The following is a 17,604-nucleotide window of genomic DNA, read 5'->3' on the forward strand; positions in this document are numbered from 1 at the left end:
GCCTTAGCCTTAGCCTTAGTCGTTTGCCTTAGCCTTAGCCTTAGTCGTTTGCCTTAGCCTTAGCCTTAGTCGTTTGCCTTAGCCTTAGCCTTTTGCCTTAGCCTTAGCCTTAGCCCTAGTCGTTTGCCTTAGCCTTAGCCTTAGCCCTAGTCGTTTGCCTTAGCCTTAGCCTTAGCCCTAGTCGTTTGCCTTAGCCTTAGCCTTAGCCCTAGTCATTTGCCTTAGCCTTAGCCTTCCCGGTTTCTGATCTTCGCCTGGTTCCCTGGATTCACCCCTTTTGTCTTGCCCCTTTTGATTCTGTCTGCCGATCGTCGACCTGTGCTAGCTCTAGGACTATTCTTGTGTTTTGCCCACCATATACCTGTTTGCCCTCATCTGACCCATGCCTGCTGTATGACCACGTCTCTGTCTGTGTCTAATAAAGCTCTGCGAATGGATCCGCAAGTCTCACGTCTCGTCAGCCCCGTAACAGCACCGAACCGAGATGTCCGTACCGTGACGGTTCGGTACGAATACATGTATCGTTCCACCACCCCTAATATATATTCAGTTTGGGTTTGTTTCATTGCTGAGAAAAGACAGTTTTATGTATGTATGTTGTGCACCATCCATGTCTGTTTGTTTCATTTTCAACTTTGAAAGACATGCCTTGAGATTCCTACAATATTTTCTCTAGGAATTTGCATGTGGGTCAGGCTGCAAAATTCTGTTTCTGAAGTCTATCCTTCTAAATATTTGGGTTGAATAATTCAGGATGTTGACTTCATTCTCCTCCCGTGGAGGAATAATCTCACTGGCAATGGGCTTCATGTGTTCCCTGTTTGGCTGTTCTTTGTCCTGCCTGCGTGTGGTTCTTATGATGATAAATTTGAGCAGCGTGCAGTAACAGTAGAACGAATATCCGGTGCTGGGGTTTCTTAGCGACAGTAATGACTTATACATTAGGCAGGGGTTCTGTTTAGCTGAGACGTCATGCTAAGCATCTGTCACTGACCTTTATCTGATCTGAACTTTTATAGAGTGGCATAATGTGTAAGACTTATTAAGTCGCAGCTTTTTAATGCTACTAAAGTTTTATCTGCTATTTGGATCTGCTAGATAAGTTTAGTATTGAATTCATTGCTTTGTCAGAGTCCAGAAAGGCTAGTTTTTCTTTTTTATGTGCTTATGGCTCTTTAATGAGCCTTTTAAAATGAAATTAAAACAATTGCAGTGTTTACACTTTATCCCAAAGCACCTGGTTTTGTTATTTTATTCTTCTCCGTGATTCTCTGCAGACTTTGTCGCGTTTATATAGTGTTATATACAATACAGATAATCATAAAATAACAGAATCAGTTAACTTCATATTAGACTAATTCAAATTGTGCTCAAAAAAAGACAGTTGTGTCATTATTCAGCTTACTATTGAATACACAACCCGTTGTTTTCCTGTATAATTTATATATGTGCCCACTATATACTTAATACTATATACTTTACTTAGTAAAGCAAGCACCATGTCTCTGAGCCTCATTGAAGTTTAAAACTAATATTTTAAAAATATATATATATATATATATATATATATATATATATATATATATATATGTATGTGTGTGTGTGTGTGGCTAGTATGAAATATTGGAATATTTAAATATTGTATATTTATCTGCCAGTGTAAAAAAATGTATTTGTCCGAGCATCGTCAATGGTCACATTATTCAAAAGCATTACAAAACAAAGCAACTGCTCTTTTTGTTTCGTCCAAAGCAGTGAAAGGCAGAGAGCTTGTGAGAGGCTTTTGTGGGCGAGAGTGTTTGTTTTGTAGAGTTGATTGTCTTTATTTGTGGAGGATGGCATGGAGGGCATGCACAGTGGGTGTCGTTTTTGTGGCCACTTTGAGTCAACTGTTGGAGTGGGCGGGACGTAAACTCCCAAACATAAACGCACAGGGGTCAAGCTAATCACTGGAAGAGTGAAACAGACCGCTCATTTGTCATAGGTGTTATTAGTTAAAACAGTGTTTGAAAGGGGGTGATGAAGACTAATGGGATCTTATTACCTCATGTGACCCGCGGCCTTTCTGTAGCCTACAGGATGTGAGAGAGACGACACTCAGCTAACAGGGTGATTCAGTGCTAGTGAGACTAGACTGTGCTATTTGTTCAATTGCCAATTGTACAATTGTCCACTGTCCTGTTTCAACATGCAACTGAAACAGTCAAAGCCTTTCCTAATGCAGAAAATTCCTTAATTTACGAAATTGACAGATATTTATGATTTATAGCGACTCCACCCTTGAATCTTTAAAAATCATGGCGTTTTTAAAAGGGATAGTTCACACAAAAAAAATGTGTTTAAGCTTTTAGTTGTGATTTTTATACTGAGCACAGTTTAGTCAGTAATTTATAGGGTTTTGTGTGTTTTTAGGTGGTCCAAGTGGAATCTATGGACTTTTGGCAGTGGTTTTGTGGTTAAAAAATGGATTTAAACACGGTTAAAAGTATTAAATAGTGTTAAACAGCATATAGTGTTACAATAAATAATTTTATATATATATATATATATATATATATATATAAAATAAAGTCCTCAGACAAATTAGTCAAAATATTTAGAGGGCGAAATGTATAATTGTAATGAAAAAATATTATTAAATCTGTGAGTCTTTCTGCACAGATTTCAAATGTTCCAGCTTCGAAAAATATTGACCTTCCTTCCTTTACAGTCTGTTTTATAAAATAAAAACTCTTAATTGGGCAACACCTATTCCTTTCCTTATCCTGTCTCCTTGATATTAGTCAGGAGGAAAATTAGATATGCATTGTTTCAACTTCACATGTAGGAAATGCAGTTCATTCCTCCCACTGATTTGACAATGGGTGGGGTGTCATTTTCACAAATTATATCAAGTGCACAGTGCCAGAGGAAATACCCCTCCTTCATACAGTATAATAAAAAAGAGGAATATATCCTTCATGAGGTTTCTCACCTCATCTAGTTCAGATTTAAAATTTTATATTCTGTAGAATATTCTTTATTCTTTTGAATGCATTAGCATAGTATATGTTGACAGAGTCTGCATCTTGTATTTTTCAGGAAGTAGCAGTTGAGAGGAAAATCACTTACTCATACTCTGGCAGCAGTGGAAGTTCATGCAGTGGCCTTTCATTTCAACTACACAACTAGAGGTTAAGACATTAAGCCATGTCTGGATATACCATATAGTTGCCCGAGGAGCCTCTCTGGACCAGATCTGAAACCAGCAAATAAACTATACTGTATGTCTGCTCTTGATGGTGGGCTAGAGATCATATCACTTGGCTTAAGCCACCCAGAGAGATTCGATCAGTAATACAGGGATAAAAGAATGAAAACTACAGAATCCATCTGCTTAAAATCCAAACATATGGACTGAGCACAATAAAGCTCTGCTTGAAAGTTTAGCTACTACAATAGCTGCAGTCAGAACATTTGGACGACCTTTCGGCTGAATGTGTTTTTCATGTGCTAATGAAACGACAGGAAAGCACCAAGCACTGCCCTTCATCTTGACATTGTTGAAACATTTTGAGAGCAAGGGCTACGCGTGCCTTTAAAGAAACAGTCTGTCTCGGGGAAATTGCGATAAACTCAAGGGACATGTTTTGGTGACTCAAAAAGAAAGACAAATATCTGGATATAAGATCGAAAACAGACGCAAACATAACAGAGGATAGTCTTCCAGCCTTTGCCACATTTGCAAAAGAGCATATCCTACTTGTGAAATTTTCTTGGCACTTTTCCATGGGAGCTGATCCAGGGTGCATTGAGAAGTACCTCCAGGGAGGTCTTGTTAGAGTTTGAATAATATTGTGTGGATTGAAAGCAAAAGTACATTTCTCAGCTCATCTCTGGGTGGTAGCGCGTCTGCTCTGAAGGATTACCGTGAAGAAACCGTCCAGCAAAATGTAGAGCTTTAGTTAGACTTTGATCCTGCTTTTGATTCTTGTTTCGGGAAGCATAAAACAATCCGGGGATCCCGAAACCACCTCTTACAAGCCAAACGTACGCCCCGGCTGAGAAAAAGAAAGCTTTTATCACACACCCAGGCAAGCGTGCCGGCTAAAAGGGGGCTCAGCGAAAGAAGAGAGTCTCTTAGGCAAGGATAAAGTGAAGTGGGCTGGGATGGAGTGCAAACATGAGCCTGCTAGAAGAGGGGACAGCTGGGGTGGGCCTACCACTACAACATCCTCCACCCTCAACAAGACTGGAGCAAACACGTCCCTGGAGAGGCACAGTACTAACATTTTGGAGAAAGATGACCACTGCGGGGTCAAAGCAAAGCCAGGCTTGACGTCTTGCCAGATGGAGCGGAAAACAAGTAAATATTTTCTTCCATATTTCGTTTATAGACCTGAATCTGAAGAACATGATATATTACAGTATACTTTATCCCTTGGGTGTATAATATGTAAGGAAAAATTTACAAAAAACCGATCGGCACCCTGACATGATTGCTTACTAAATAAATGAATGCAAATATAAGTAAAAAAAAAAATTTAAATCAGGGTTTCCAAACTGAGGTTGTGAGTTGATGAAAAGCTAATAATTTGACTGCAGAATATTGCGATTAACCAATCAGAATCAAGTATACCACAGAGTTCATCATTTAAATGGATAAGCGAGTCAGTTCAAATGTAGGGTTATTAAAAGTATAAAGTATACTTAAAACAAACTAATAAAATTAACACTAAAGCAATTAAAATAAAACACTTACTAAGAAACCTGCAATTTTATTAGTTTACCTGGATGTCATGTGACCATAAACCAACATCAGAGAACTGTAAGCATGCAAAAGTGTTAAATTATTAAAATATTTGCTTAAAATCTTAGTAGGACTTAAAGTAAATATTGTAGGCCAACGGGTTCAACTGACAAAAAAGTTTGGGGATACTTAAAAAAAGAGATGATAAGGTGCAATGACAGACATGTAACTAGCAAGACTATGTAGGAAATTGCATGGTTGCAAATTGGAATAATGGTTACAATTAGTGTAATTATACAGAGTCTTAATACTGCAAAGACTGCAGAATGCTGTTATTAACCAATCAGAGTTAAGTATTCAGTAGAGTCATGTAATAAATTTAAATAGATTAGTGAGTCAAGACAAATTTATTCTTTAAAAGTTGAATGCATTTACAGGCCCTACAGAACCATCAGAAAGATAGACTGGCGTATGCTGCTATCCCCTAAATGTTTAAACATCAGTTCTTACTAAACCCTCAGTGACACATTTGTTTCCTCACAGACACAGATGAGCCGTACAGTAATAGCGCTTCACTTCATACCCACTGACCATAATGCTCAAGCTGTGGGTAATGTTATCTGGAAAGAATGCATAATAAGGTTTGCAGATGACCAGGCACCCACTGCAAGTGCAGTAGGTGGGCGTTCACACCAGTGACTGTGTGATTGAGGGGTTTTACAACCCTGCTGATGAGAATTCAGACCCATTTCAGGCAGTCTGAAACAGTTTTTGCAGAATTCAAGAGGTTGCTGTGATGTTACAGCTTCGAAGTGTGTAAAATGGCGAGAGGGGAGGATGTGGAAAGGCTGAGATGGAACAGCTAATTCAGTCACTTTATATTGGTTTCATACCGTTCCTAGGAAGATACGCTGAAGTAAATGCCAGCATTTTCTCTCTTTTTCTTTCGTTCTCTCTCTCCTTGTATGGGATTAACGTTGGCCCACAGCATCATGATTTGATGAGATGCAGAATGTTATGCTTCTCTTTCTTGCATCTCCAGATGCTGATACCATGAAATTGGAAAATGATACAGTGTGATCCAAAAATCTGAGAGCAGTTTTTTCTCAGAATGTTTTAGGATTTTAATTCTGCACTGTTTTTAAATTTTAATTCCACATGTAGGTCTTTAATCAAATTGTGCAGTTTTTAGAGTTTGAACATGAACTCTTTTTTTACAAACAGTCAGCACACGGTTGCATTTGGGATCTTCTCAAATCATGCTGGAGGTCATGATCATCAGGTTTTACACAAACTTTTGTGCAGTTCATCCAGTTTTAGTGCTGCTGTCATTAAAGCAAAAGAGTGCTTAGACAGTCAAAAAATACTAAGATATTCTAACATTGAATTCAACTTTTCAATTTGAATTGTTTTGCTAATAATATAATTTGTAGTAAATTTCTTATTGTCACTGTATATGATAAATGCATTAATTCCCATGTTCATAACTTATTTATAATTGCTAGGGTTGTGGTCATAAGTTTACATACCTCTTGCAGAATATGCCAAATTCCTTATATCCCTTGTATGATCCCTCTTATTCATTTTCTTCTTCTTTCTTTTAGAATCCAACTCATACAATACAAAGATAATGTACTGGATCCAGACACAGTGAAGAAAAAAGGACTTATATACCCAAAGTGATAACCCGCCTGACCTTATGCAATTTGTCTGTAAACTGACTCCAAATGTGGAGTCTTAAACTGTTATCTTTTTTCTATCACCTAATTTTTCATTTTGCAGCTTCTGCAAATGTACAGTAACTTATGGCCACAGCTGTTCATTTCATAATAATATAGCAGGTCAATTACAAGGCATTTCTCAGCATCAGAACTGATCTGTAGATGCTATTCTGTGAATGTTGTTCGACTTGAGAGTAAGGTAGCAGAGTAAGAAATGTCTCCAAGTACAGGTTTTGTGGACAGTGATGTGTAATTGCACATTCATGGTCTTAAACCTTTCTGATCTCATCGCTCCTCACGTACTCGCACACATTTCCCAGAGGAAAACTGTCATTTTATCCCATCCTCCCAGTGAATCATAACATCCGACAGGGGAATCTGACCTTTGATATACAACCCTATGTCTGCCAGGTCCCCAAATCCTCAAGCTGTGAGGGACTTTCCCTCATCTGTCCGAACTGAGAGCCCACATATCATACGAAGCTCAGTACCAACATTACTCCTTTCCCCGAATTCCTACCACTACTTTTTAGGTTTGAGGAAGTTCCTGTGTTTCCCTTCTGTTAATGATAAGTTAAGCGTGAGGGTTATGATTCAGGTATGATGGATAAGCTAAGCAAGCAAACCTCTGCGGTCTAAAATGAACTCCACCCTTGAGGCTCAGGTGTCCATCCACCCAAGTGAGTGTGTTTGCCGGATGGCTCTCTCCCCTGACATCCAATCCTCTGAAAGAGCTGACACATTGATTCTATACATGACACTGATGAAATGTGGCCACTTAATTTGGCGTGGAACAGAATGTGCGAACTAACAGATTCTGTACGTGATTATTTAAGTACATCCAAGGCCGTAGCAGTCATAAATATGAATCGTTCCTACATCCATGATCTCTGGTAACGAAGACAGTGGTTACTCAAAGGGATAGTTCACCGAAAAATGAAAATGTTGTCATTATTTGCTAACCCTCATGTAGTTTGAAACCCACATGCTTTTCTTTCTTCTGTAGAACACAAATGGAGATGTTTGGCAGAAAGTCAAGAACTGACAGCCTCAGTCACCATTCTCTTTCATTGCATATTTTTCCCATTAAATGAAAGTGAATGGTGACTGAGGCTGTTACTCTGCTTCTACATTAGTGTTTCACATAAGAAAGAAATGGGTTTTAAGGTCGTAAGGGTTTAGAACAACATGTGGGTGATATATAATAATATAATATACTTAAGAGAGTTGCTGCAAAACCACTGCTAGAGAAACGTGTCTAATTGGACTTTTGGCTTAAAACCTCATAGTTTCTGACTATAGCCCTTGTGACAACCTCCCGCGTGACAACTAGCCCCGCTTTCCAGGTCTATTCTGTATCCCGGGTCTTCGCTGTTGAATTTGGAGTGTAGCTACCAAACCAAAAAAACAAACAAAACAACAACAGAGGAAGCAAAGTCTGCCAGGAACGTCACACAGCATAGCCATCCTTTTAAAAAAAGCAAAAGGGAAGCGCCAACCTCGTCCAGTGCCCCAGCCTGCCCGCCTCATGCTCGATGCGCATTTGGAGCGCGCAAGAGATCATCATTCGCAACGACACGAAATCCGATCCAGGCTCTCGCTGCTAAAGGGGGAGTGGAGGAAACACTTGAAGTTAAATTAGAAAAGCTCGCGAAGCAGCAACAAAAGAGACTGTATCCAGAGTTAATTAAGGTAAGAGAAGTTTAGTTTGACCCGGTGCTTCTGGAAAGTTAAACAACGGTATTTGCGTAATAAAACGCTTAGATCTGTGAAAGGCATGTGCTGAAGTCATGTTTAAGTTCTGAGGTTTGATGACATGATCGTTTAAATGATATAATGTGATGAATCTTCTTTAAAGCGAGAAGAGAGCAATATTTTGCAGTGAACGCATGCTGTTTTAAAAGAGCAACCAGACTGGTTGCCACTTTGCGTTGTCTTTAGGCATAGACAGACAATAGGCAGCAAGTTTTTGAATGAAAAGAACAACATTGTTTTGAAGTTAAAGTGACAAATTGCTCTTGGTGGATCTCAGACATACCGTTTTTAAGTAATTTTTGATTGTACAGTGTAAAACATTGTATTCTAACCTAAAATGTGCTTCATGTGTTAAAACGGTTTCATTCTAGAATTTTTTTTTTTTAAATTAGTTACCTAATCAACCTAGGTCATTTTTTTTTAACATGACCACATTTTATAGTTTGGTTATTTATTTAAAAAGTAGAAAGCAGTCAGTGAGTGAAGTCATAGCTATTAAATGAACTATGGTCTGGCTCTGATATGGCAGGGGAATTTATAATAAGGAAAAAATTAAAACTGCATTAAGTAATTTCATCATTTTTATTTATTTTATTTATTATTATTATAATAAAAAAAGAAAAGAAAAGAAAACTGCATCTATGTTTATGACTAACTATCGGATTTTGCTCCAGGTTTATAAAAAGAAAATCTTTTGAAACACCGTAAAGATGAATATCTGTAAAGAAGGAAAATGGAGAGCGTTTTATCCCAGTGCTAGAGGTTGTGTTGCATGGCCTGACTAAATAAAAAGGTGTTTTTGCTGGTGGAATGAAAGGCAGATGCACATTATTCATGCTCTAGTATAATTTTATGCCATGTGATATAAAAGCTCCTTTAAGTCTGGCAAACTTGCACATAAAACAAATGGGACAGATTTAGAACTCTTGCTTTTTTACTAACTTTTTAACTCCCATTGTGGCTCTGGCAAGACAAAGGCCTACCTGCTTGGATAGAGAAAAAATTTGTTTTCAAGTTTGCTGCCAAGTCTGGGGTTGAGGATAAAAGCTAAGAACTACCTCGGGGAAACCTAAAGTGGTTAATTATTCAAAGGTCTATTAGGGAAACAGATTGTGTTTATGTTGCACAGGTTAACCACGCTTATATTGAGTCAAGCCGTACAGCCAGTGATGTAATTGTTAACAGTCTGTTCCTCAGGATGTAATGTTCTGGTATAAGATGTTGAGGGTTTGTGTTTTAAAAGTTCTGTTCCTTTCCTGATGCATTCATTTGTTTGTGGGCAGGATCTTCAAGCACACTTGTTTTATTTACTGAAACATTGATGCCACAGTATAACACCGTAGGTCAAAGTTCAAGCATTTAAATGTAGACTTGTCTTGTAAGTTGATGATGGAAAGGCATGAACCTGTCGGGATGTCAGCATATAGAACAATGGTTCCCGTGCCTCAGAGAGATTTCTCAAGGCATGCTGCAGTCTCAAGCAGGGAATTTTCTCGGCAGTTGAGGAATGCTAAGGGAGGGACTACCCATGGTGAAGGAAATACTTTCTGCAGCTCGGAATGGGGCTTTTTAGCCCAGTCAATAAACCTTTGCCATTTTCAACAAATAGATGACTGTTTTAGCATCCATCTTTGCCAAACTATGGGTAGAACTGCAAATATCAGCATTACGATTTATTTACAGGAGGTACTTAGAACTATAAATGTGTGAAAGCATTATACGGTCTACAAAAATTTGCCTGCAGGCTCCATGAATCACAGCAAACTGTGAAAAGAATAATTTTGGCCACAAATCCTTGAACTTAATGTGTCAGCATTTCTTTTATAAGTCTGTCCACAAAAAAGACGACAAACTAATCTGATTCATCTTTTTAACAGGGTGACTCATGGAAGCTAGAATTACTTGAAAGACATATAATACTCTTGACTTTTAAAATAATTATCCTCCCATTTGAGCACATTGCTACTATAGCTGAAAATGAAATAGCAACCAAATGATTGTGACAGCAATGGTGAGATCATGAAATAAAATATAAAGCAAGTTAATATTTGCCGAAACCTGTCGAATTACTCTCTCTAATAAAAAAAGCCTGTGATATTATATGCAACACCCTTTGTTAGGCTGAAACAATTAAGTGCATTTAAAATAGCTCTTCCCTCATAAGACTTGTGAATACTTGGTGGGTTGTGCAAAATTTTACATTTATAAGCGGGGTTGAACTGAAAAGCACTGCAAATGGCATAGCTGTGAATGTGTTATATAATTGAAATTTTCTCTTGATTTGATTGTTGTGTTTTTCTACCATTACAGACCTCAGCAGAAGTGCCAGTTTGTCGGAGAAGGAGCTGAAGGAGGCACGAACCAAGAGTCAGATCATTGCTGCTCAGCTCCAGGCCAATTCCAACTCTAAAGGCGTCCAACTTTTCAACCGGCGCAGACAGAGAGTGAACGCTTTCACACTCGTAAGCGTTGGAGGAGGGGGAGTGGAGGCATCTAAGAATGTAATTGATTCATTTTTTGAAAGTCCACGGACATGGGACAAATGCTCAACTGAGGACCAGGACAAAGAGTTGAATCACAGGAACCTCAAGACCGGTCTCACGAGGTTGGCCGGCAGAATCCACCATACTGGGAGTGACATGGAAGATGCTAGTGAGGTTACACGGGAGGATGTAGCAGAAGAAAGCAGCCAAGATAGACACTTTCTCCCCGTCAATGAGAAGGATGAGGAGCTTTCAGAAGACCTCACAGAGCAAGTGAAGGATGAGGTTACTCTTAGAAGTGACAGTAACCCTGCTGTTATGGACCGAACTGGTGAAGATGAAGCTGAAGCCAATGGAGTACACAATAAAGAAATCCCAAATGGATACAGTGCACAATGCAATGGAAAAGCAGATAAGACGGTGACTAAACAGCCCACCATCATAAACAGAACAGCTCGCCCATTTTTCTCCCCAACAACAGTAGGATGCTCTGAAGTTACAAGTCCAGTCATGGACATCCCTCCAGCTCATGACTCTACAACACACTTTGAACCTTCAACTTACCCAGTGCACCCAAGACCTGTTTTCTCTCCACCACCGCCTCCACCTTCATATCCGACTCCTCCTCTCCCCAGCTACTCCAGCCCTCCTCCACCTAACACAGGCCATGCTCCCTCACCTCAGCCTTCTTCTTACTACATCCGCCCATATGCCCCCAGGCCTACATTTGTCCCTGACCTCTTGAGTGAGAAGAGATCTGTAACTCCCATCAAAACGGGTATCCTCGATGAGGGCCAGGCTCGCCGAGCAACCCGTAAGTCGATGTTCACGTTTCAGGAGAAACCAAAAGTGGCTCCGAATCCCGAACTCCTGTCCTTGGTGCAGTGTGCAGATGAAAAGAAGAAAAACCCCCAGCCAGATGCAGGGCAGGAGGAGGAGCTGCTGGCTCTCGGGGCCGAAGCCTCAAACTTCCTGGCCAAGGAAGAGGACGTTCACAAGGAAGCTGCGGTGCCAGAGTGGGCCTTGAGTTTGAAAAGCTCCAGAACGCGTGCCAGGATAGAGCACAAGCCTGAGCAGGCCCTGACCGATGCTTCAGGAAAAGGAGCTGAACTGTTTGCCAAACGCCAGTCGAGGATGGAAAGGTACGTCCATGACAGCAAGGACCCGAGATCACCCTCTCCTACCATGTCCTTGCCTCCTTCATGGGTATATCCATCCAACATGCCCGGTCGAGTGAAGGCCATAATAAACTCCTCCAATATAAGTGCACAAATTTCAAAGACACTTCAAACTCAGCAGGCCATTCAGAAAAAGACTGTCCTTGCCAAAGCACCAGTGCCTGCTCCAGCTCCACCTCCACCTCCAGAGATACCCTTGGAGAACGGCTGCACTAAAATCGAGATGGAGCTGTCCAAACATCAGCCATACCAGCTTAACTCATCCCTCTTCATCTTCAACCCCACAAAAGATCCCTACAGCACTCTTCCCAGAGCCGCCCCAGCTCCTAAACCTGTCGTGACAGCTCACTCCTACTCCAGACAATCTTCCCTTCCAACAAGCCCATTGCCATCGCCATACAGCCCTTCTGCCACCTATCGGTCAGCCCATTGCTTTTCGCCTCCTGTGACGCCTCTCAGTCCCATCACAGCAGGCAGCGTCAGTTCCCCAGTGTCGCCTTTAGCTCCAGAACGTGTAGCTTCACCTCGCTCTGGCGTCCAAGCACCACGTCCCACGTTCTCCATCAAAAAAGCTGGTATCAGCCCACAGGTGTGGAAACCCTCTTCATTCTTTTAAACCTTTCCATTTCTCCTCTTCTTTGCTTTATGTGCTCTTCAGACCAAAGTATAATGGAAGAAAAGTAAAAAGGACACATATTGAACTGACTGTCCACTTAGACGTAACAAGAGAGCAGTAAGGTACAAAAAATAGCCCTACAAGAAACTTGAAATCTAGCACTCTTGGTCAGATTTGTTTTTCTTGTTTCTTGTTTAATATTGCATGTGGAGGCAATAAATGTCACGTCCTACCTGTTAAACTGACCTTTAATTGTAACTCATAAACTGGCCACCAGAGGGCCATAAATCTAACCTTTCATATTTTTTAAATCAAGACATTGTAATTTAGTGCAGCTTTGTGTTTCAGAACTACAGTTTATTCAGTTTTGTGCTCATGCCAGATATATTTTAGGTACAAAAGCAGTGTGTCATTTTCCAATGCTTGCCTCCAAGTTTTCAGGTTGGAGTTGGTACAAACTCATAAGCAGTTTAGCAGATGGTGTCTTGCCTTTTATGATGTACGGAATACAATTTAATATGAGTAGGGCGATATGAGACCCTCTTCATATTATGGCACCCGTACTGTTCCGTACTTCTCTTTGATTTATAGTTCAAGTTTACAGCTTGCATGCTGCGCAACAGTATGTACTTAATGTAGTGTGCATACACTACTGTATGTTCCACTGCAGGTCTCTGATTAAACAAAGCCATCATTTAATTTAATTAAATTTTATCACAACATGCAGTATGTAGTACCTATTTTAATGCTGGTTGTTTTCAAAAATGTTTTTCATTCTAGCTTCTTGTTTTCAAATGATTTTGTGTACTCTGTTTCATTAAAACAATGAAACACTTTCTTTTCTGTCTCTTCTTTTCATACTATATTATCTTTTTCTGTTGACTAATCTGCTGAATTTCCTTTGTGGATTTCTTCTTTTATTTGCAGTATCCCCTCTAATCAGTTGTTTCAATTTTCGGTCATATCTATCCTGCAATGAGAATCCCAGGCCAGCTTTCCCACAGAGTCGTTTTTATCTATACGCTTGTACCAACAAAACAAAGATATGCGTATCAGAGCCACCCGCCGCCTACACTCTTAAAAATAAAGGTGCTTCACGATGCCATAGAAGAACCTTTTTGTCTAAATGGTTCCATAAAGAACCTTTAACATCTGAAGAACCTTTCTGTTTGACAAAAGGTTCTTTGTGGCGAAAGAAGGTTCTTCAGATTACAAAAAGGTAATAAAGAGATGGTTCTTTAAAGAACCTTTGACTGAATGGTTCTTTGTGGAACCAAAAATGGTTCTTCTATGGCACCTTTTGAAGCACCTTTTGAAGCACCTTTTGAAGCACCTTTATTTTTAAGAGTGTAGTGGTCTGACCCAAAATGAAATGAGAAACTTTTTTTAACACTGACTGAATATGTATGTGCCCCGCACATTCCTGGCCTGCCCCCTGAAAATGCACATCTGAGCCGAAACTGGCCGCTGTGTGCTTGAGCTTTAGGCCTGACCTCTGGCCTCCCTCATACTTGGAAAAACACATTAGCTGGAGGTGAAAACATACCCAGCAGCCTCAGCAGTGCAAATGCATATCTCAGTAAAGGTTAGTGGTGTTGGCAGCGTGCATGCAAGCGATCTGAAGATGCCATGGTATCGTGGTGTGCTGGGAAACTACCTAGACATTGGACAAGAATAAACAGCTTGATGTAATCACAGGGTGCATGAGAAGGCCTGATATCGATAACCACATCTGAAGTTGCATGCAGTGCTGCAGGAGGTGTTTTAGATGTTTCAGTGGCGGTTTAGAGGCTAACCTTATGGAACGGGTGCACAGTATACCTGGCATGAACTTGGAAAGCTTGGACTTTTGAATGGCTGTTGAACCTTTGGATCCAGGATTGTTCTGCTGCTGTTGTACTTTGAGTGTAATGATATCTCTGTTTCTGTACACTAACATTCCTCACTATCTACATTTATAACAGAAAAGAAATGAATATTGTTATGCAGGGCTCAACAGTAAGGAAGGTGTGCTGACCAAGTTTTTGGTCTAATTGAATGAACTGCCACATGTACGGTTTGATCAACGCCATATATATTTGATCATTTATGTATATTTTTATGCCTCACAAATTTTATGCCATGTTTTGCTGTGACATTTGGTTGCAAATTGTGCTCATTAGCTTTTTAACCTTGTCAGCTAAATAAAACTATCTAACCTGATGTCCAGCATTATCTGCCCAGTGCAAGTTCATTCCCTCTATCATAATGTCTAGCTATTATATGTCCACCTAGCAAATGTTTGTAAATAATCTCGAAATGTGATCATTTTAATTTAGATGCGTGAAAAATGTAATGTAAAAATGTACCGCTTTATATAATACAGATTGTTTCAATGCAGCTTCACAGTAATAATCGATGATGCAAACTTTAAATATGGGACAAATTCAAATTCTGCTGTAAAACAGTTATAAAAACAAAAGTAATGTAAAACAAAAATATCCAATAATAAATAAGTTAAAAATTTTTATGATAATGTTAAAATATTTAAAAATGATAAAACATTTAAAAATATTATCTTTAATTAGCTTTGGTTCAAAATATTTCTATTGAATAACATAATGCTTTAAATAATATTAACTTAAGTTATGCATTTAAATGATGAACTTTTAAATTAAAATGTAAATATACAATTATATTTTTATTATTATATATTGTATTATATGAAATTAGATAAAGTATATAATTAATAAAAATATAATAAAAAATATATAATATATAAAATTTGAACTATGGCAAACAGAAAAATCCTTATTGTTGAGCCCGTTTATTATTCAGTGTGTGTGTTTGTGAGTGTATTTAGTGATATGGAGACACTACATTAAAGTGATGTCTCACCTCTTCTAATCTTTTGTCTTATCAGATTAAGGAGGAGACCCCGGCACCAGTCAATAGCCCCGGCCCCACCACCCCAACCTCCAGGACGCCCAACCTCACTAGACGCTTCACCAGCCCTGAGGTGCTTTCCAGCGCCATCTGGTCCCCCAGCAGCCCTCTAGTGACCTCTACACCATCCACCCCAATCTACAAGCCCACACCAATCTCCCCCTCACCCCGACCCATCCATAAACCCGTCACAACATGCCCTTCCCCAAGCCCTATCCACAAGCCCATTGCAACCACAGCATCTCCAGGTACCATCTTCAAGCCGAGCGCCACCTCTCCTGTGTCTCCACCCTGGGAAACCAGGTGCCAGTCTCCGGCCGTCAGCCAGGACACCAAAGCCAACCACCGCATTTTGGCCAAAAACATCATCAATGCCGCCAAGCGGAAAAACAGTCCGTCTCCCGGGGCGCTGGGTGGCCACAGTCTGCCCATCTCCCCGGTGAGCGGCGGGATCGTGCCTTATGAACACAATCCTGTCAGTCCATTTCAGCCACGGATGCTGGGGGCTCAGTCACCCACCCTTACCAGTCCCTCTCCCACCCGCATGATCCACTCTCCGGTGCGCTTGTACAACACCCGCTCGCTGACTGACTCGGACGCCTCGGTGGAGTCTGAGGATTCGGGTCTGCGCTCTCCTGGAGTGCGCAGCTACAACACCTGCCCCCGTGGCTGGGCCGGCGGTCTGCAGGTGAAGAGGGGAGGCATGTCTGAAGATCTGTAGGAACTAGGAAGCACTTGATGATTTATACTTCAGCCTGATTTCGTTGTAGACCAAAGTGTCCCTTAAGTATTGAATGTAAAGCATTGTGGATTTTGCAGTACATTGAATACAGTACAGTATGTTGACTGTGTGATGGAATCTATACATATCGTTCAAAAATTTTGGGTCAGTAAGATTTTACTGAGAAATGTATTCAGCAAGAATGCATTAAAATGTTCAAACGTGACAAAAAGGCTTTTTTATTGTTAATAAATAAATGGTGTTCATTTGAACTTTCTGTTCATCAAAGGACCCTAAAAATATATCAGTTTCCACAAAAATAGGAAGCAGCGCAACTGTTTTCAAAATTGCTAATAATACGAAATGTTTCATGAGCAGTAAATCTCCATATTAGAATTAATTTTGAATGATCATGTGATTCTGGAGACTGGAGTACAATGTGAAAATGTTTCAAAATATTCCTGTTTTTACAGTATTTTTAATCAAATAAATGCAGGCTTAGTGAGCTTCTTTCAAAAACATAAAAAATCTTACTAACGCCAAATTTTTGAATGGTAGTTTAGCTTAACATTGAAAAAAAGAAAGAAAATTCTGAAATCTTTTACTCACCTCACATGTTTACTCAAATCAGTATGACTGACTTTCTTTCATGGAACACCAAATGAAGTGAACATTCACATTCTGACTAATATATGACTATATTGTCCTTGTTGGAGTCTGATAGCATCTGTTCCTATTCACTTTAATTTTCTTGTGTGTTCTATGGAAGGAAGAAAGATTTTATCAAGGTCATATAATTTAGCAACAACATGAGGGTGAATAAATGTAGATTACATTTTCATTTTTCAAGTGAACTGTTCCTGTAAAGTCAAATCTTGTTCTCGTCTATGCAACTGTCTGTAATCTAATGAAGAAGGCATTACATGGATTCAGAAAGGTGTACCAAAGCACTTAGTTGTGTATTACCAAAGATAAAAAATAATGTGCAAGACTTTTCAAAGCAGTATTAGATATTAACCTCATTTTTTTTTTTTTAAATCTACGTAAACATAAAAGGGATTGACTCTTTTGCTTTTTTGTACAGTATGTTTTGACAATGTGTTAGAGTATTGGAATGTGACAATAGGTCCGACTCGAGTCAAACTGGGAAGGAACTGATTGCTTTTTGCTGATTGTGAGTTAAGATGTAAAGACAGAATGACACAGCAAGGTTTCTATGGTATGAGAGAGAATGGTAGGACATTTTCTATATTAAGTATACTATAAATGGAAGCTGCAGGTGATCTGAAATACAATATGGTTTCCATATTAGTTTAGCGCTGACATACATGATGGAAATACAATGGTCTGATGCACAACGGGAGAGGTGAAAAAATAAAGCATTAGGAGGTTTGTACAGTGTGATTTCACATAAAATGTAGGAATGATTAAATTTCAGTGTTCATTAATGCACCTTGCTTAGATTGCTATTATTAT

At 39.5% G+C, this 17,604-nt stretch overlaps 1 protein-coding gene across 1 annotated transcript; it reads left to right on the forward strand.

Moving 5' to 3' along the window:
• The first annotated feature begins 3,084 nt into the window (after window positions 1–3,084).
• LOC107594926 (extensin-2-like) lies at window positions 3,085–16,321 on the forward strand. The gene is made up of 3 exons (XM_016285153.1): window positions 3,085–4,345; window positions 10,516–12,455; window positions 15,385–16,321. Exons 1-3 carry the CDS (start codon window positions 4,150–4,152, stop codon window positions 16,126–16,128), a joined length of 2,880 nt encoding a protein of 959 aa, XP_016140639.1. The 5' UTR covers window positions 3,085–4,149; the 3' UTR covers window positions 16,129–16,321.
• Window positions 16,322–17,604: the final 1,283 nt, after the last annotated feature.

This window comes from Sinocyclocheilus grahami, unplaced genomic scaffold, assembly GCF_001515645.1.
Source record: "Sinocyclocheilus grahami isolate Dianchi unplaced genomic scaffold, SAMN03320097.WGS_v1.1 scaffold193.1, whole genome shotgun sequence".
Taxonomy (NCBI): Eukaryota; Metazoa; Chordata; class Actinopteri; order Cypriniformes; family Cyprinidae; genus Sinocyclocheilus; species Sinocyclocheilus grahami.